This window comes from Lutra lutra, chromosome 4 (assembly GCF_902655055.1).
Source record: "Lutra lutra chromosome 4, mLutLut1.2, whole genome shotgun sequence".
NCBI classification, from domain to species: domain Eukaryota; kingdom Metazoa; phylum Chordata; class Mammalia; order Carnivora; family Mustelidae; genus Lutra; species Lutra lutra.
The window spans coordinates 68,227,067-68,245,674 of NC_062281.1; the positions used below are offsets into that span (position 1 = coordinate 68,227,067).

The 18,608-nt window shown below is 40.4% G+C and overlaps 1 protein-coding gene across 10 annotated transcripts in view; it reads right to left on the reverse strand.

Annotated features, from left to right (window-relative positions):
• Positions 1 to 18,608, reverse strand: part of TRIM55 (tripartite motif containing 55) — a 64,145-nt gene that overhangs the window by 20,171 nt on the left and 25,366 nt on the right. For 4 of the 10 annotated variants that reach the window (XM_047726732.1, XM_047726733.1, XM_047726731.1 and 1 more), the window contains one exon: positions 159 to 1,155. The exons of 1 other annotated variant lie outside the window; for it this stretch is intronic. In XM_047726732.1, the coding sequence (XP_047582688.1) occupies positions 1,033 to 1,155 (123 nt within the window). In that variant the 3' untranslated portion in view covers positions 159 to 1,032. Of the gene's footprint in view, positions 1 to 158; positions 1,156 to 2,370; positions 2,466 to 17,486; positions 17,575 to 17,915; positions 18,497 to 18,608 lie in introns of those variants that run through there. 5 more of the 10 variants (XM_047726724.1, XM_047726726.1, XM_047726730.1 and 2 more) reach the window with 3 other exon arrangements.

Sequence of the window (18,608 nt, forward strand, 5' to 3'; positions counted from 1 at the left end):
TTGAGTTATAACTTAAAAAAAATTCAGTTGAATGTATAATACTCTGAAATTAATTTGGATGTATGAAGATGCTTCTTCCCTTGGGACCCTTTGAATACACTTGACTAACATATTAATAAGATCACATGAAACACTGAATAAGTCATTATAAGACTAAGTTGTTAAAAACAGCATTTATTTAAGAGTTCATACAGAATAAAGTAATACTTTTGAAAGAGGCATTATGGTGGGACAAATAAATCATGATTTAAATATATATATATGTATTTTAAATAGGTATGGTGTGTGTATAGATATTTAAATACACACAGTTATTCTATGGTTCACCAGGTTTGTGCCTCAGTAGATACATAAGAAAATAGACAGTTCCTGTTGGAAATTCTTTTTCAATTCAAGTGCTTGATATCTGCACATCTAACTAAGATCAGAAAAATTCACCAGAAATGTCCTAGGCCTTCAGCCTTCTGGACTAAGAAGTGTCACCAGAGCTAAGGAACATTTCTGGGTATACCTCAGTGACATCTGTTATAGAAAAGAGGAAACCTTTGTAAAATGTTTCATATCTTTGGTCAATGATTTACCTTTTGTCCATATATTGATAAATCAGTCACTTCTGAATTAACACTGAATTTCACTGACCAACTGCAATGTTAAAGAAGAAAGAGAGAGCTACTATGATATTATAACAAAAGCCAGTGCCTATTAGAGACAAGAGTGTAGTGCACACTTTTTTAACACTTGCCACTTGTTACGGACACACACACGTATCACACCTACTCTTCATAATGTTTCCCACACAATAAAAGATTTGCATAAGGTCAAATTTCTTTTTTCCAATATTTTCAGCAACTATTTTCTCAAAATTGTTTTCCCTCTGGAAAGTCATCTGGAATTAAGGGTTTCTTCTTTTTTTTGCAGAAATCCTGTTCAGAGGTCCCTTTCATCACCTGCATCATGTTAATTTCACCTAGGTTCCCTGCTGCTGGTGTGCATCTCAGCCAGGCAGACAGAGGGCAGCAGCTGGAATGAACATCATTCACTCAGGGAGTTCAACCAGGAAAAGGAGAAGACATGACGGGCTGGCTCAGAACCAGCTCCGTTCCCACTCCCTGAAGCTGCGGCCTGTACCTGGAGGGGAGGGTCCTCAAATCCAATCTGCAACAGAAGAAAATCTGGATCAGAGGAAGAAGAGCCTAGTCCTTTTGGGTTGGTCCAGTCACTTTTCTACTCAGGAGAAAGGATAATAATAATAATTATTATATAGAACATAATTATTATTAGGGATGGAAAGCAAGCTCAGGATGTCTTGGCTATGGCCAAGAGCCATGAAAATAATTCACGCTCATGATCCCAAAAGGGGCAGCAGTAATGCATGCAGTGGAGGGAAGTTCTTGGGAAAGGGTCCAGGCTATTCTTTTTAAGTTCACATATATATGATTTACTAAGCCGAAAGTGGCATTGAACTAATAGGAACTTGTGTTTAGAAAAGTCCGCAGTGTACAACATGATGACTATAGTTAACACCGCTGTCTGACATATTTGAAAGTTGTTAAGGAGATCCTAGGAGTTTTTATCACAAGGGAAAAAAAAACATGAGAAAAAACACACTTTTTTCTTTTTGGCATCTATATGAGTTGGTGGATGTTAACTAAACTTACTGTGATCATCATTTCATAATATATGTTAAGTCAAATCACTTACACTTTAAACTTATATGGTGCTGTACATTATATATTTATACATAAATAGTATATTTTTTGCAAAGCTGCAAGCTTAGTTTTGAGCAAATCGTGAATGAAAGGACTTTTTTTTCTCTAGGCAATAACATCTAATGACATCAAATTTCTAAAGAGATATCTATTTTTTATATAGATAGCTCCATAAAAGGTATCTATCCTTTATAGATACCAGACAGATACTGTTGTGATTTTGAAGTAATTGACCAATCTAATCTCATAAGTGAAATTAATTTTTGATGTTTTGAGTTGAAAAAATAATGATGAAATGGGGGACAATCATAAAGAAGTCTTGCTGAAATGCAATTTGATGTGTATACTCAGACTCCTTACATTTAAAGGTACTTTGACAAACACAGCTCTTCCTAGAGCTACAGAAGATGGCCTAACAAATTCTGATGACTTCACTAGTAAAATTATCCTGCTGGATTAGAATGGCACTGATTTCAAAGCAATGAGGTAGGCACATGCATTCAATGCAGAAGCCCGGGGTGATTTTGTGAAGCTGCTACATGAATGGACGATAGAAAGCTGACATGACAAAGCAGAATTTTGGTAAGTACGCTGTGTTGTTGCCACTTAAAATAGTTTAGAGTGAAAATGAGTGCTTTTCCTGCACCTTCCCAGATTTTACCATAAATATGTGTTTTAGGGTAATGTTTCAAGTTCAGTAAAATTCTCCCAAGTCTTTATGGTTCGGGGATTATCCTTCCACCTGCCATGTTGTTCCTTAATAGAAAGTTTAGAAAGGCCATGAAATCATACTCAATCACAGTAGAATAAAACCAAAGCAAGTAGTTTTCCATGAAGGAATAGTTGAGACATCAAGTGAAATTGGGCTTTTTTTTTTTTAAAGGCTACTATTATGCTATTAGATTCTATTTAGTAATGGGTTAGATACCTCTGTGTCCTTGAAGTTGACGTGGAAAAAACAACATCCTGACAGAACCCTGTGCCTTTTTATGGACATCAAACTATTCTCTTCCCCACTGTAGTCACCTTACTCTAACTAATCCTAAAAACAAAACAAAATTAAAAAAAAAAAAACTAAACCAAAATAAAACAAACAAAATAAAAAAAACAACCAAATAAACCCCCAATCCAAGTGATCTGGGCATATCAATGAGCTGTGGAAAACCTTTCTCTAACCACAATTTTATAGAAGTGGATACTGAATTCTGCCTAAACATACAGACCAGGAGTGTGCATTTTGTAGCCTCTTTTCCTTGAAAGCAGACCCTAATCTAGAGGAATCTTCCATGACAGCTGTTCTGAACTATCTAAAGGGCAAAACTAGTAGCGTAAGGTATTTTCTGTAGAGGGATATAATCTTTGCGAAACTGCTGGTGGCTAACAAATGATTTGATACTGCCTTTGGGATTTGTATATATTTTTGTGCTTTTCTGTACTTGAGAAGAAAATCTATCTTCCATTGAAAAAGTTCTAGCTGTTAGTACCTGACAGCCTTCAAAACTTAGTATCAAGTAGTTTAGGTTGCTCCTTTAATATTCCTTGTGTTTTTGTGCAGTTATTAGATTTCCTTCTAAATGATATGGACAGATGCTGTCTTTCATAGAAGAAAAGCCAGTGTCGGAGTGCTTGCCAAGAGCAGAGATTTATCCTGAGTATTTTCAGGTGGTTACACCATCTTCTTGGTCTTGTTTATGTAAACTTGGGGACCCACCAACCATCTCAGCAAAGATGTTTTATGCCAAGATGTTGAGCCTGGCATAGAATCCCAGCCTAGCCACTTACTAGCTGTATGACTTGGATAAGTCAGTTAACCTCTGACTTAAAAAACTAAGGTTTTTCTTTTTGTAAAATAGAGATGAGACCCTATCTCACAAGGCTGTTGTAAGTACTGAATAAATAAAGTAATACATCTAAAGCACTTTGCACATGCCTCACTTACATTAAGTGTTCTTAAAATGTGCATTTCCTCCTTCCCTCTTCACCCCTTCCTTCTCCTGCTTTCTTTCCTTTCTTATGTTAGCGAAGAGGCTCCCCTACCATGCAGAATCACCTGGGGACGGCTAATGAGGAACTATATACAATAGCAGTGACCCCCCCAGTGAGGAAAAATGATTATATTTGCAATCATCTTGTCAGAATTGGTTATTATAGGATTTAATTCCTGTGGCATACTGTAATCATGTTTATCCATGATCTATCCAGTGTATCTCCAAGTAGCCCAACTTTATATATGGCTCTTTCCTAAAGGAAGAATGAGTTAAAGATTTAGAAACCTCGTTTCTATGAGTACGGCCCATTAAATCATAAACAGACCTTTTTCCTATAGCTGTCCTCAGATAGAATTGTATATATGTATTCCTTTAGGTAGTTTTCCAAATGCTCCTCTATCACAGGAAATGCTATTTCTTGGGAATACAGGTGTTCCATGGGGCTGAACAAAGGACAGAACATGACAAGCACTGAAATTCCCTACCTGCTTTTGTGTTTGTCCTGCATTTCAGTCTAATTTGAGATGTATAAAAAGATGAAGAAAGGATTATTAGTCCCTTATTACACTAAATTTTACACATTTTTCTCCAGTAACCAAACTTACAACCATCACCTAACACTCTGCTGTGTCACTATGGGGCTTCAGATAATTTGAGAAATGAATTTTAGGCATAAAATAAAAGCAGGAAATGGACTAGGGAGGCAGCATTTTCCCTGTTTCAACTGCGAGATACAATTCAGTTGAGCTCCACAAAAGACCGTAGAGAGGAGTGATATACATTTGCTTAGGAGGAAGACTATCTTCTTAGATGAACTTGACCAGGAATGCCAGGTATTCATGAATCAGATCCACGCAGAAATAAAATACTTTCCTTGGATTTTTTTTTCCTGTTACTATCAAATTTTTTTTGAGAAGAAAAAAATTAATGTCAGATTATGATACAAGGTTCTTACTTCATAGAAGAGTAGGGCGATGAGAGGTTTTTCCACCCAAAGCTTCATGATGTGCTGGCATCATCCTATCAAGTGAGGTCATCTAGAATCATTGCTTATTGATGGGATCAAGGAGCATGCATTCTTCCAGAGGCCTGTGGACATCTGTCTCTGTGCACAGGACAGTTCCAGGTTATGGACTGTGTTTACTTGGTCTGAACTGTGTGGCTTGAGTGGTATCTTGATACAAACTTGAATTAGTTGCAACATTAACAAATCAGGTGCAAGGATGTGGAGAAAGAGAAGCCCTTGTGCACTGTTGGTAGGAATGTAAAATGGTGCAGCTGGTATGGAAAACAGTGGGGCACTGCCTCAAAAAATTAAACATAGAATTACCACATAAGCCAGCAAGTCCACCTTTGGGCATATACCCAAAAGAGTTGAAAGCAGAGACTCATATATGCACACCTATGTTCATGGGAGCACTATTCACAGCAGCCAAGAGTGGAAGCAACCCAAGTGTTCATCAATGGATGGATTGGATAACTAAAATGTAGCATATACATATAAAGAATATTATTCAGCTTCATAAAGGAAGAAAATTCTGACACATGCTACAACATGGATGAACCTTGAGGACATTATGCTAAGTGAAATAAACCACAAAATGACAAATATTCTGTGATTCAATTTACAGAATACAAGAAGTATCTAGAGAAGTCAGACTCATAGCAACAGAAAGTAGGATGGAGGTTGCCAGGGACTGGGGGAAGGGGTAGAATGGGGAGTTGTTTTTTAATGGATACAGAGTTTCAGTTTTGCCAGATTAAAAATTCTGGAGATTGGTTGTGCAACAATGTGAATATACTAAGACTACTGAACTGTATGCTCAGAAATGGTTAAGATGGTAATTTTTATGTTATGTGGGTTTTACCACAATTAGAAATTAAGAAAAAAAAATAGGAGACTTCACATTAAAATCTGGATATGCAGGTTCTCTTGACAAAGCAGAAATACAGCAATCCAGCACCTGCATGGAGAACCCCCACTCTTTGTCCCCTTGGATTGGGTATGCTCTCTCTCTCTCTTCTGATTTCCATGGTGCTCACTACTCCCTTTTGCCTGCTTTGCTGCAAGGCTGGTTTCAGTGGCCCTTTTTTTTTTGTGCTTATATAGTTGCTATGCTCAGATTAAAGAGGAAGGCAAATTAAATCTTGTATTTACGCTTTTATTAACATTTTTCTTTTACCTGGCTTGCTTTTACATTAATGTTACCTTTGTGGTCTCTAAAGACACACAAACCTATTACTCTAACCGAAGGCTAGTTTTTAGTAGGAAAGCGTTGATGAGAAGAGCATGAAATGCTCAATGGAGTCTTTGGCTTGACTTTTTTTTTTTTTGAAATAAATTTGACAGCACAAGTAGGCAGAGCCATAGGCAGAGGAAGAAGGAGAAGCAGGCTCCCTACTGAGCAGAGAGCCCCATGCGGGGCTTAATCCCAGGACCCTGGGATCATAACCTGAGCCCTAACCCACTGAGCCTCCCAGGTGCCCCTCTTTGGCTTGATTTTCATGCTAAACGTGATTTTTTTTTCTTTTTTAAGCCAGCATGCTTCTTGTAGCAAGATTCTTGACAAAGCATAAAACTGCCTTCAGTGCTCAACTGAAGCCAGATGTGTCCCTGGGCACTTAGGAGAGGGGATCTAACTGGTGCAGTCTAGTGAAATGCCCTTATCCTAGGATGGAGGCAACAGCAGCAGCCCCTTTACCGAAATACATCCTGCACCACATGATCCACTGGCTGACCCAAACCACACAGATGCATTCCTGATAGTCACTCTCGCACAAGTCTGGGTTCACATTTAAGAGGGAAAATTTTTTTTTAGCTGGCCCAAGTGAAAAGCTGGGCTCTCTGATCAGTAACCAGTGCCCTCAGGCTTCTTCAAGGCTGCCTAGAGACTCCAGGAGGTGCCTGCATCTGCTTTTCCCCAAATGATCATTCTTTCTACCACTGATGATCCTGGTCTGTTGTTTACCTGCCTGTGTTCCATTTCCTCGCCTTGTCTAGGTGATAGTAAGGTATCTGATCAACTGAATGATGACTGAGACATTAATGGATGCTGCTAATGGCTTAATGTACACCCCTGCCACATAGCATGGGAATGTCCATGTCTTATCCTGAGGGACAACTATGGTGAACATGGGAGCCACTGTGTCAGACCATTGAAGGGATGTTGGGGTCAGTGAGGAAATTTGTGTCCAAGCCCCGACCCTTGGGCTTCTATCACCTCTCTGCTGCTGTGTATGCCAATCACAAATTCAACCTGAAAGAAGGATCTGGTTATTCCCACCTGTTAAATGCCAGTCCTCCTTGGCCAATTCAAAAGGACACTTACCCATCTATAATGAAATCCATTTGCCTTAAAGGAATGTGGATAGAAGGGATAAGGCTAGACTTGAGGCTGCTGAGTGGGCAACCACCCTGTTTTTACTCTGAACCTGCTAGGCCGGGTCAGAGAATCAAAGTCAGAGGCTGGGAACAGGTATGAGTAGGATTGCTGAGGTCATGCCTAGAATGTTTAGTCAGAAAGACTAAACTCAAGTACTGGCCTGCTCCTTACTTAGCATTCCTGAACTGCAGGCCCTTGGATAGCTTAAGCATTATGGATTTCAGACTGGAAAAGAGAATACGTCCAAGAACCTGAACCACGCATCAGTGTCTGAGGTATAAGTAGGATGTGGTCTGTAATTCACAGCCGAGGGTCTAAGCCCTGGAAATTCTGCTGGGCAGATCTTCTACCGCGGGTTATTTCTTTCACAGGAATACAGATGTTTCTGCTTGGTGGTGGAGCAACTGAGATGCATTAGGAAGCACAGAGGTGTGTAAATATAGCACACTCTCTGTGAATGCTACAGGAAGAAGAAAATAGGTACACTCCAAAAGAGCTATAGAAGGAAAACACCCACTAAAAGCATTTTTTCTTGGGAGGATTTGCAGCTGTACACACTAAGTAAAGGAATGGGTGATGGGTGAGCCTGGGTGGCTCAGCTGGTTAAGGTTCCAACTCGATTTCAGCTCAGGTCATGATATTGGGGCCCGGGAATCCAGCCCTGTGGGTGTCTTTGGACCCTGCACTTAGGGGGCTGTCTGCTGGAAAGTCTCTCTCCCTCTCCCTCTGTCCTTCCCCACCACACTCCTTCTCTCTTTCTCACTCTGTAAAACAAATCTTTTTTAAAAAGAAAAAGAAGTGGGTGGATTTGATTTGGGAGCTTTGCTCCTCGTTAAGGGAAGACCAGAAAGCAGAATAATTTCCTAAGACCTATGAAACAAGAAAAAACTAAATTTACCACTTTTTCTTAATCCAGAGTAAGATTTATGGTGTGTGTACTGTTTGTTTTGTTTTAAACATGGTATTTAGGCACTGATGGGGTCGGGGTGGGGAGCAGGAAGAAGCTAAAACGTTGGTATCACAACCTGACGAACAAAACCAGCCTTCTTCTCTGATGTGGACCTGATGATTGTGTGTTCAATTGTAGAGTCTGTGTTCTCACCCACTCTGAAAGAAGTACTGAATTACAAAGAACTGCTCATTTGATCATTAATTCCTCACAGACGGGAGCTTCTGCGCCTTGTGTTGGGCAAATAGGCCAAACAAGTCCTCTTCTAGAGTCTTGGGAGGCTGATAGTATTACTATTTCCAACTTACAGATGAGAAACCTCAGGCTCAAGGAGGCTAGGACTTTGCTCAAAGTAACGCTAATGAGAGTGCTGAGAGAGATTAACAGTGACCACAAATCCAAAGAGAAAAGCGGCTGCTGTTGAGCATGGGAGACTCCCGGGAGGGGCCACTTCCAGCACTGGAAGTCAGACTTAGAGAGGCAGGTTGGTCAGCAGTGTGGGGTGCAACTAAGAATGAGGGTACCGCCATTGCAACGGTCAGCCACACGCCTGCGAGCAGCGAGGCCTAGAAAAGACCTCTCTGCCCCGTGAGTCTGTGCCAGCGCCTCAAGAGCTGGGACTGAAAGCAGGGGAGCCCCTATTTTGGCTTCTTCATCAACCCATGTAAAGTGGGGATTCACTCACTTTTCCTACACGCGAGCTTGGTGTAGGGTATATTGCACGCTAACAGCTCACACTCCGTGGCGGGGCAAGGTGGGGCGGGGCAAGGTGGGGCGGGGCAAGGTGGGGCGGGGCAAGGTGGGGCGGGGCAAGGTGGGGCGGGGCAAGGTGGGGCGGGGCAAGGTGGGGCGGGGCAAGAGATCACTGGGCTCTAAGCTCCCGCCTCCTGTAAAATGTGCAAGCCTAACGATTCCTCCTGGACAGGATTGTTGTGAGCTTTGAATGAGAGAACGTCTGTGAAAGACTTTGTAAATGACAAAGCAAGGGACACACAGTAGTGACAGCCCTGTCACGCAGCATCGGTTTTTCAGATGCATCAACGTGGTGATGGATTAATTCTTTGTCGGTTGTAGTGGGAGAAAAGAAATCCCCAGTATGTGCAACACTAGCAAGGGTCTTGGGTTAAATTAGAATAATAAACAGTTTTAAGACACTGGAAGCAAAATTCAGCTAGCTTGGTTGTAAGAACTCCCCCAGAGAGCTCTCCCTGGAGCCTGCATTACTGTTTTCATGGAATTGTAGGGCTGTAGGCACAGGTTGCCCCGGGAAATGAGTTCATTATACTGCTTACACACAACATGTATTTCCCTCTTTCAAATGGATACATCCATTTTAGCTTCCTGTTAAAATAACCTTTACCAAGGATGCTATTTGATCCTGAGAAATAGAGCCTACAATTTTAGTATAGACATTTTTTGGTCCTTTTAGAAAAGCCCCCAACTTGACAGTAATCAGGAAGTCACTTTCCCAACAGGAAAAAAAAAAAAAAAAAGCCGGAAAAATAATTGCAATTGAAGAATACAAATGAAAAAGCATTAATAATGTTAATGTAATGGTCTCATTAAAACTTCCTTAAGAAAAATCTTACTCTCTCCTATAGTTTTTTCTATGTAAAATGGACTGCATTTTATTATCATAACTTCTTATAACTGCTAGAGTTATTAAGTCCTTGATGGTGTTATGCAGTAAATATAGGCCAGTCCTGAGCCCTGATCAATTTTCTCTCTATTTTTACCAAGCTTAAATTCCAGCACAGGCAGGGTGCTGGCATATCAGCAATTTGTAAGCTTGAATCTCCGAGTTTGTAAAAAAAAACAAAACAAAACAAAAAACCCACAAGCCAGTTGCTCTCAGTAGGGATTTCTGTCTGAAAATAATTTGACACCCTGAATCCCTCAATTAAATTTAGAGAACATAGTTAAATTTTCATTCATTTCAGTTTGTTTTGGAAAATTAAATAGATCATTTCAAAGAACATGGGACCTGTAGTCACACTCATGGGAAATCATGTTCTTGGTCTCCTGCTTAATTTTTTAAAATGTTCTGTAAAACCTTGGGAGATTAAATTCACTCAGAAAAGCAGCTTTCCAGCCCTCTAGCGACCAACATCTCTCACCTCTCAGTCTTCAGGTGGCAACTAGAATTAATATTTGCCCTGGAAATCAGAATCAATGGTTTGGTCTCAAAGATCATTTGCATGAATATGATTTTATCTTTTTGCATATGACACCTGTGGAGACCCAGGATTCCACATGGTGCTTTTCCTTGGAACTTTGGCCTAATGTTCATCTTGGTTTAGGAAGACATGAATATCTTCTAGGAGACCAAATCTTGGAATGATGAGAAATTTGATAAGGTCTCAGATCTGGGGACACATATATTGGTTTCTGAGAACCTACGAGATAAACCCTTCAAGAAGGGAAAAGACTCTGCAAGCCCCTACTTTTTAAACCATAGGCTTCCTTCCTTCCTTCCTTCCTGCCTTCCTGCCTTCCTTTCTTCCTCTTTCTTTTTTCTCCTCCTTTCCCCTCCACCATTATCTCTCTCTCTCTCTTATGAAATTTTTTTTTTTTTTAATTTTTCTCTGGGAGCACCTTTGTAACCTCACAGGGTAATATTTATAGTGCCTGAACTGGGGACTAAGATGGTATGGACTGATTTTCCTTGGTGACACTTGCCCACTGGCATTGACTTCCATATATCCCTTTTGCTATTTTAAAATAAAGAGCTCAGGGGCGCCTGGGTGGCTCAGTGGGTTAAGCCTCTGCCTTCGGCTCAGGTCATGGTCTCAGGGTCCTGGGATCGAGTCCCACATCAGGCTCTCTGCTCAGCAGAGAGCCTGCTTCCCTTCCTCTGTCTCTCTGCCTGCCTCTCTGCCTACTTGTGATCTCTGTATGTCAAATAACTAAATAAAATCTTTATAAAAATAAATTAAAAAAATTTAAAAAAGAGCTCAAAGGTGTAGGGGACCAATGTGGTTCCTAGGTTCTGTGTCTGAACTCATGATATGCTAGATAGGAAGAATCTGGAAACACTTGAGACAGTAGAAAGGACCATGCGCTCCTGCCTGTCAATACTTGGGTTGGGAATCTCAGATCTTCTTAGCCAAGAAGGCAGCTTGGTGCTGGAAGTCCCTGGCCCATGATAGGGTGGCCTCTGTCAATAATGTGAAAACTGGTTTAGATAAGACAAGGAGTGAATTAGGGCATAAGTGTATCATGAAAATATACAGAGACATTTGCTTATACAGCTAATTACATCAGAACTAAAAATAGGGCACCACAGACCAGTGACAACCAGTCATTGAATCATAAAGTTCAGCCTAGTCACTTAAAAGCATTAGATATGTCAGCTATTTCAGTTCCTGAAATGCTTGGCCCTGTACATTGCTAGGGGCAGAAGGGGAGACGGGATTGTTGGATTGGGGCTATGAGGCCTTCCCTATTGCTGGACACTTGCTACACCTTAAGGATTGTCAGCATCATTCTCCTCTAGGCTCTCCCCACCTGCCTTCTAACTTTGCTAAGTTACTTTAAAAGATAGTATATGTGTATGAGGACCCTCATACCCATTAAAGCAGGCAGACGCACACAAAAAAAGAGAGATAGAAAAGAATTTTGTTTTGCTTAACGCTTATCTTGGGATAAATTCTTCAAGACAATGGAGCAATGCTAAATATAAATGCACCTAAACAGAGTTTCAAATGCATGAGGTAAAAGTAATAGAATTGAGAGGATAAATACACAAACCAACAGTTATAATCAGAGATCTCAAACTTCTTCTCTCAGCAATTGATAACACAAGTCAACAGAAAATCAGTAAGGATATCATAGACTTGAACAACACTATCAATTGGGGTGCCTGGGTGGCTCAGTGGGTTAAGCCTCTGCTTTTGGCTCAAGTCATGATCTCAGGGTCCTGGGATCAAGCCCCAAGTCGGGCTCTCCGCTCAGTGGGGAGCCTGCTTCCCCCTCTCTCTCTGCCTGCCTCTCTGCCTACTTGTGATCTCTCTCTCTGTCAAATGAATAAATTTTTTAAAAGATTCTTAAAAAAAAGGAAAAGAAAAACACTATCAATTAACTGATGTAATTGACATTTATAGAACAGTCACTCAACAACAACAGAAAATACAATGTTTTCAAATGCACGTGGAAAATCCACCAAGGTTGACCATATTCTGGGCTATAAAACATATCTTAAATTTAAAAGGATTGAGATCATATAAAGAGTATTCTCTCTCCACAACAGAATCAAACCAGAAATCAAACAGAAGGATATCTGGAACATCTCCAAATATGTAGAAAATAAACACTACTCATCTAAAGAACTCATAGGTCAAAGAACAAATCTCAAGGTAAATATTCTGAATTAAATGAAAGTGAAAATACAACATACCAAATCTTGTGGGATGCAGTTAAAGTAGTAAGTAGAAGAAAATTTATAGCATTAATGCTTATATTAGAAAATAAGAAAGATTTCAAATCAATAATTCAAATTTTCACCCTAAGAATCTAGAAAGAGAAGAGAAAATTAAACCCAAAGTAAGCATAAAGATGAAAATAATAAAGAACAGAGATGAATGAAATAGAAAATTTAGAAAAAAAGAGAGAGGGAAACCAATAAAGCCAAATAAAACCAATAAATTAGAAGACTTACGTTACCTGATTTAGAGACTTCCATAAAACTATAAGAGAGTGCCAGTATTGGTAGAGGGACAAACATACAGATTAATGGTTCAAAGTAGAGAATCTACAAATAGACCTGAATACATATGGTCATTGGAATTTCTACAAAATCATCAAGGTAATTCACTGGGGGGAGGTGTTGGAACAAATAGTGTTGGATCAAATATCTATATGGAAAATAAGCAGACAAAAAAAAAATCCTCGATCCTTCTCTCACAATACAAAAATTAACTTAAAATGATCTTAGATCTAATTTAAGAGTTGAAACTATAAAAATTCTAGAAGAAAATGAGATAAAATCCTTGTGATTTTTTGAGGTAAGCAAAGCTTTCTTAAGACAAAAACCACAAAGCATAAAGGAAAAAAATGACAAATTGAACTTCATCAAAACTAAAAATGGTTGCTTTTCAAAATACACTTAAGGACATGAAAAGGCAAGCCACATGCTAGGAGAAAATATTTGTAAAACATGTTTGATAAGGGAGTTTTGTCCAAAATAACATAAAGAACTTTTACAACTCTCCAATAAGATAAACAGCCCAAAGAAATAGGGCAATTGTGAACAGATACTCCATCAAAGAAAATATCAAAATGGCTTAGAAGCACATGAAAAGATGCTAAACTTCAGTAGTCATTGGGGAAATGCAAATTAAATGACATAAAATACACATCCATTAGAATGGCTAACGCATAAGGAAGATTGACACTGTACCCACGGGGATGCAGGGAGGGGATTAACTGTACTGCAAAGGCACATGAGAGCACTTTGTAGACTGATGGAAATATTCTACATCTTAATTGTGTAGTAGCTATAGAAGGCTACATATTTGTCAAAACTGATTGAACTATAACAGGTAGATTTTTAAACCACATATTGCTCTTCTCTTCATTCATCTACTATTCTGTGATTAGCTCTACCGCGTACATTCTAAGAATTTGCTCTACTGGGCAGTGAGGTCTGTAAGTGCCCTCAGGTGGTCTTTAGAGTTGAGCCGTAATGGATTTTATGGAGTTTATGGCATCAAAAGGGGTAATTGCAGCTCTGTAAACATTCAGCTGAAAGCGTGCCACGGAAGAGATTTGGGAGAGTTTGGGAAATGGACATTTATGGAAGAGCTTCAAGGCAGGACATATATTTTGAGAAATGCGATGGGCTGTCTGTTTCACTGAAAACCTGTTACTATTGTCCCTTGGTGTGGCTTACATCAGGCCTGAGTCTGTAACCCTCCCAATGAAAACATACTGAAACAATTTATAAAATTCTTAGTACTACATTTCTCACTCTCTACTGTGTAAATCAATGAATCTTTTTTTTTGTAATTACTTCATCTTCCCTGTGAGAAAACTGAGGCTCAAAGAAAGTAAATGCCCAGAGTTGGTGCAGAGAAGTGGGAGGACAGGAACCTAAGTCCTTTTTATTAATTTCATAGATCCTTCCAGTGCCTGAGACAGAATTCCTACCCAACTTGTTTGTCTATTTTCAGACTTGAAGAATGGAATGTGAAAGTAACTATTCTATTCTTCAACAAATAGCTATGATATGGTAAAGCTTCTAGGTTCTCTTATAACTACAGCTTCACACTCTGGTGAAATATGTGAGTTGGAGTTCTTATAGAGGCAGAAATTTGCAGAGATTTTAATGCCAAAGTCCCTATTTCCAAAGCAACCGACTCTCACTGGGGTGTGGGGAGGGAGGAATAGGAGACCCTCTGACCTTGAGGCAGCCAGCATGGTCCAGCTCAAGTATCAGCCAGAACAGCAGCCAACTTAATCCACCAAACAGGAAGACATTTCTCTGGAAATCCCTGTTCCCTGAACAGCTTCCTTTAAACACTTTGGACAAATTCTTCCACACAGGGCCACTAAGCCTCCTTAGGGAGGGAGGAAGGGAAACAGGGAGGGTCTTTCATTGTTGCTGGTCCCACTTTGGAAAAATCTAACTGCCACATATATTCCCAATAAAATGCTCAGTTGTCCATGAGTGTAGGTTGTGGGAGTGGTCCTTGTCTTAACACTCAGATGTAATTTGCATGTAAGTTGTATAAGAGGAAGGGCAAAGGAGGGAAGCAGACTGGACTTGGAAATGGCCACAATAAGGCATGCCCAGGAGATGAGGCTCACAGAGATTGCTTTCCAAGGGCAGCTGACCCGCCTCTTTCCCACCTTATTACTGCCCTGTCCTCTAAGATTGACTAGGGTGTGATGTAACTTTTTCAAAATAAATGTAAACATTAATACATGAGGTAGATCAAATGTTATTTCTCCTAAACTCTCTTTGCATTGACTGAACATACAACAGTTACGGCCTAGAAAGGTGGAAACTTAGAGGGCAATTTTGCAGCTAAAGACCAGTTCATGTCCAGGGGCTTTCATGGGGTTTTCTGGGAGAAATAGAATGTTGCAGGATTCAAAGTGCCTCCTGCAGAAGAGTCTGTCTTCTGTGGGATTCAGTTTTGCCACAGGGATGAATCCAAACCTTGCTGAGAAATTTATTTTTTTTTCAAGAATGGGTGGTGGGGGAAAGGCAACAGTGTTCCTCTGAATCCCAGGTGGCCACTGGTGGAGACTGCGGATGTCTGGTTTTTTGCCACGACCAGTTTCTAACATATAATCTGCCTATGCAATTGGGTGAAGAGAGAAAGTACGGGAAAAAGTGGAGATTGTACGGTATCAGAAATCACAGGCAGCAAAGGCAAGGGCAGGTTTCACTGTGTGAATGGATGTGAAGAAGGCACTTGGAAACAGAACATTTGTCTTCTTAAAAGCCTGAAAGGGACTGAAGTGAGTTTATAGATCAGTCGGTGAACCTGAAATGCTTGAGATTCTCAGGCAACCTGATTCTCTGACACATAGTAAAGAGAGGTAAGACCATCGTGGAATCGAGGAGAACTTTTGTGTCACATCCTAAATGTCCAGGGAAAGGCTAATAATAAAGCAGGGAATCCCAATAAGCTAACCTTGCGTTGGACAAATATTAATTTAGTGAGTCGGGTTCTGAAGTGGTGAAAATGAAGCAGGCCTGCAAAATTCCTCGGGGGGGGCACCTGGGTGGCTCAGTGGGTTAAGGCCTCTGCCTTCAGCTCAGGTCATGATCCCAGGGTCCTGGGATCGGGCCCCACATTGGGCTCTCTGCTCAGCAGGGAGCCTGCTTCCCCCCCACCCTTCTCTCTGCCTGTCTCTCTGCCTACTTGTGATCTCTGTCAAATTAAAAAAAAAAAAAAATCCTCAGGGGCCAGGAATCTGATACTATGGTGAGGTCTCTATTGATCTGTCCATATTCTTTGCAATGGTGAATGCCAATCACCCTACTCCAGGGCACTCCCAACTGTCTCACCCTCATCTTAGCAGTCAGGCATGTGAATGTCAGGGTACATGACATGGGCTCAGTGGATGGCAGACAAGAAGCATGACTCTTCCCCCTGCAGCCTCAGAGAAGCATTACAAGAATATATGGCAACAAAACCCCAAACCTGAATTCTCAGAATATAAACTGAACTCTTCAGACAATTATTCAGATCCACAGTGATTCAGGATACTCCCGTAAAATATGGTGTTTTCTCTCTCCCTCATTTGCCCCATTGAGTCCATGGCCAATGCTTCTACCCACTGCTCTTCACCACAAATATTAAGCAGACTGTAAGGACGCTAGGAACATTCTAGGGTACACAGGTTTCTGGCTCACTATTAGACACTGGGGGTAAATCCTAGTCACCCATAGTTTCAGACATGACAGGGACCCATGGAGATCCTACCGTCATTGCTGAACAGACAGCTAATGAGGCAGAAAGGAACTATGATGGGAGCTTCCAGAAGAGTCAATGTCAACCCAGGAAAAAGTCAATGGGCCAGAAATAGCTGAGGCCTTTCAGCACCAGTCACCCTGAATTGATTCTGAGTTATAGGCACGAGGAGCTGGGCCTCAGGTCCAACAGGGTCATTTACTCAAAAGAACATGAGGCTTGAATCTTTAAATATTATTAAACTGATAATCTCCCAAAGGCTGTTAAAGGAGCAAGATGTCAGTTCCCATGCAAATCTTACAACAGTCATTAAGAAAAGACTTGGGTAGGAAAAGGAAAGATTTTGGCTTTATGACTTTTCTTTGGTTCTCATTCTTTATGTCTGGTGGATGAATGTTGATCTTCCTGCTTTTTATTCATTCAGATCTCACCTGGCTGAAATCCCCTTGATGGTGCTGCGCCCAGGGTATCCTTCTCTGAGAGATCTCCTCTCTCAGCAAAGACCATAGACTCTGAGGATTCAAAGAGAACTGAGAAGTCCCCCGGACCACCTGCCCACCAGTGCAAGGATTGCCTGCGTATCTTTGACAGGAGTCATCCAGCCCCATCCTGGGTGTCTCTGGTGTAAGCATATGAAATGTAGCTTCTTAATCTATGGAAACTGTATATATTCCTGAACTTGTCCTCCCTCTACTTTAAGAGCAGTGAATCCTCACAACACTTTTGAAACTGGCCTCCACTCATGGCCATTCTGGAGGGTCCATTCTTAGTGGATTACTGAATAATTGCCCTCTGAGTCAGGATTCCCCTCCATGCAGGATTAGATAACGGAGCAATTCTCCTCAGGAAGGCACCTTGAGGTGATTGCATTGTAGGGAGCTTGAAGCCATGAGTATTATCTAGAATTTCAATCTTTTTTGATGGCTGAGCCTCAAAGTTGGGAAGAAATTGATCTCTGAGCCTATAGAGTAGGAACATTATGGAAGAAACTGCATGAGATGTTAGTGAAGGGAAAAGAAAATATTTCCTACCCATTAAAGTAAAAACCAAGCACTGAATCTGACGCCAGATGTAGTGAAGTATAAGAAAAGCCAAAAGTGCTAGGCAGATTACTAACTCCTGTGAGAAAACAAGAAGAAAGCTTCACTGATATTATCACAAATAATATTTTCAACATCATTTAGATGGATTTTGCATTTTGGTTTGGAGCCCTATTACATTCTCCTATTATGGGGTTTTGCACCACTGTTTTCAGAAAACAGCTCCTCCTGACTCAACTTCCACTAAATATGTAAGAAATCCAATTAACTTTCTAGAAATAAAGTTCCCATAAATTTTCTAGAAAACTTTACATTCCATTTTTAACTGAAAAACTACCTTAAAATGTTTCCTTATACCAAACATTTATTTTTGTCATTTTTCATTTGTGAAAACAAATATATGACACAAAAACATGTTACTTTTCAGTTTTCCAAAAATAATTTCCCTTTATTACCTCATGAAATTAAGGTTCACTTGAGCAGATACAGTCAAGAAATAAGTAACTTTCTGATTTTTTGAAAAATGCCGTTTGTTGTTCATTATCACCTGATGACCCGGCGCATGAAACCAGGGAGTATTTCTTTGATGTCCCATGTCTGGGCAACATTCATGTCCACACATCATTTAAGAATGTTCATAAGGATGGAACAACCATGAGCATTCTTCCTTGTGAAGAAATTATAGAATATTTCTTCTAGGGAGTCTTTGAGCCATGCAAACATCTAACCCATTGTAGGAAAAAGACATGGCCTTCAAAGTACATTATAAAAAGGAAAAAAAAAAAAAAAAAGGTATTAAGTGACCCTTAAAAAAAGCCTAATGTAGGAAAGCCTGTGCTTTTCTGCTCCCAGCAGCTCATGTTTAGGAAGCTCTGGTTTAATCAAGCCAAGACTATCTTTTTCTAGCCATAGCCAACACACTCCCAGAATCCATGAGTCAATCAGAGGTTATTTTCCAGAGCAGACTTAGAGCTCAGTTCAAACGTGCTCCTTCACGGTTGCTGGGAATGACACAAAAGCTTGGGATTAGTTTTTGGAAGCCCAGGGAGGACACAGAAAAGGCTGAGCAAGGGCAAGTGGCCTTGGCAAAGGGAAACCTGGGCCAGCAGCCAG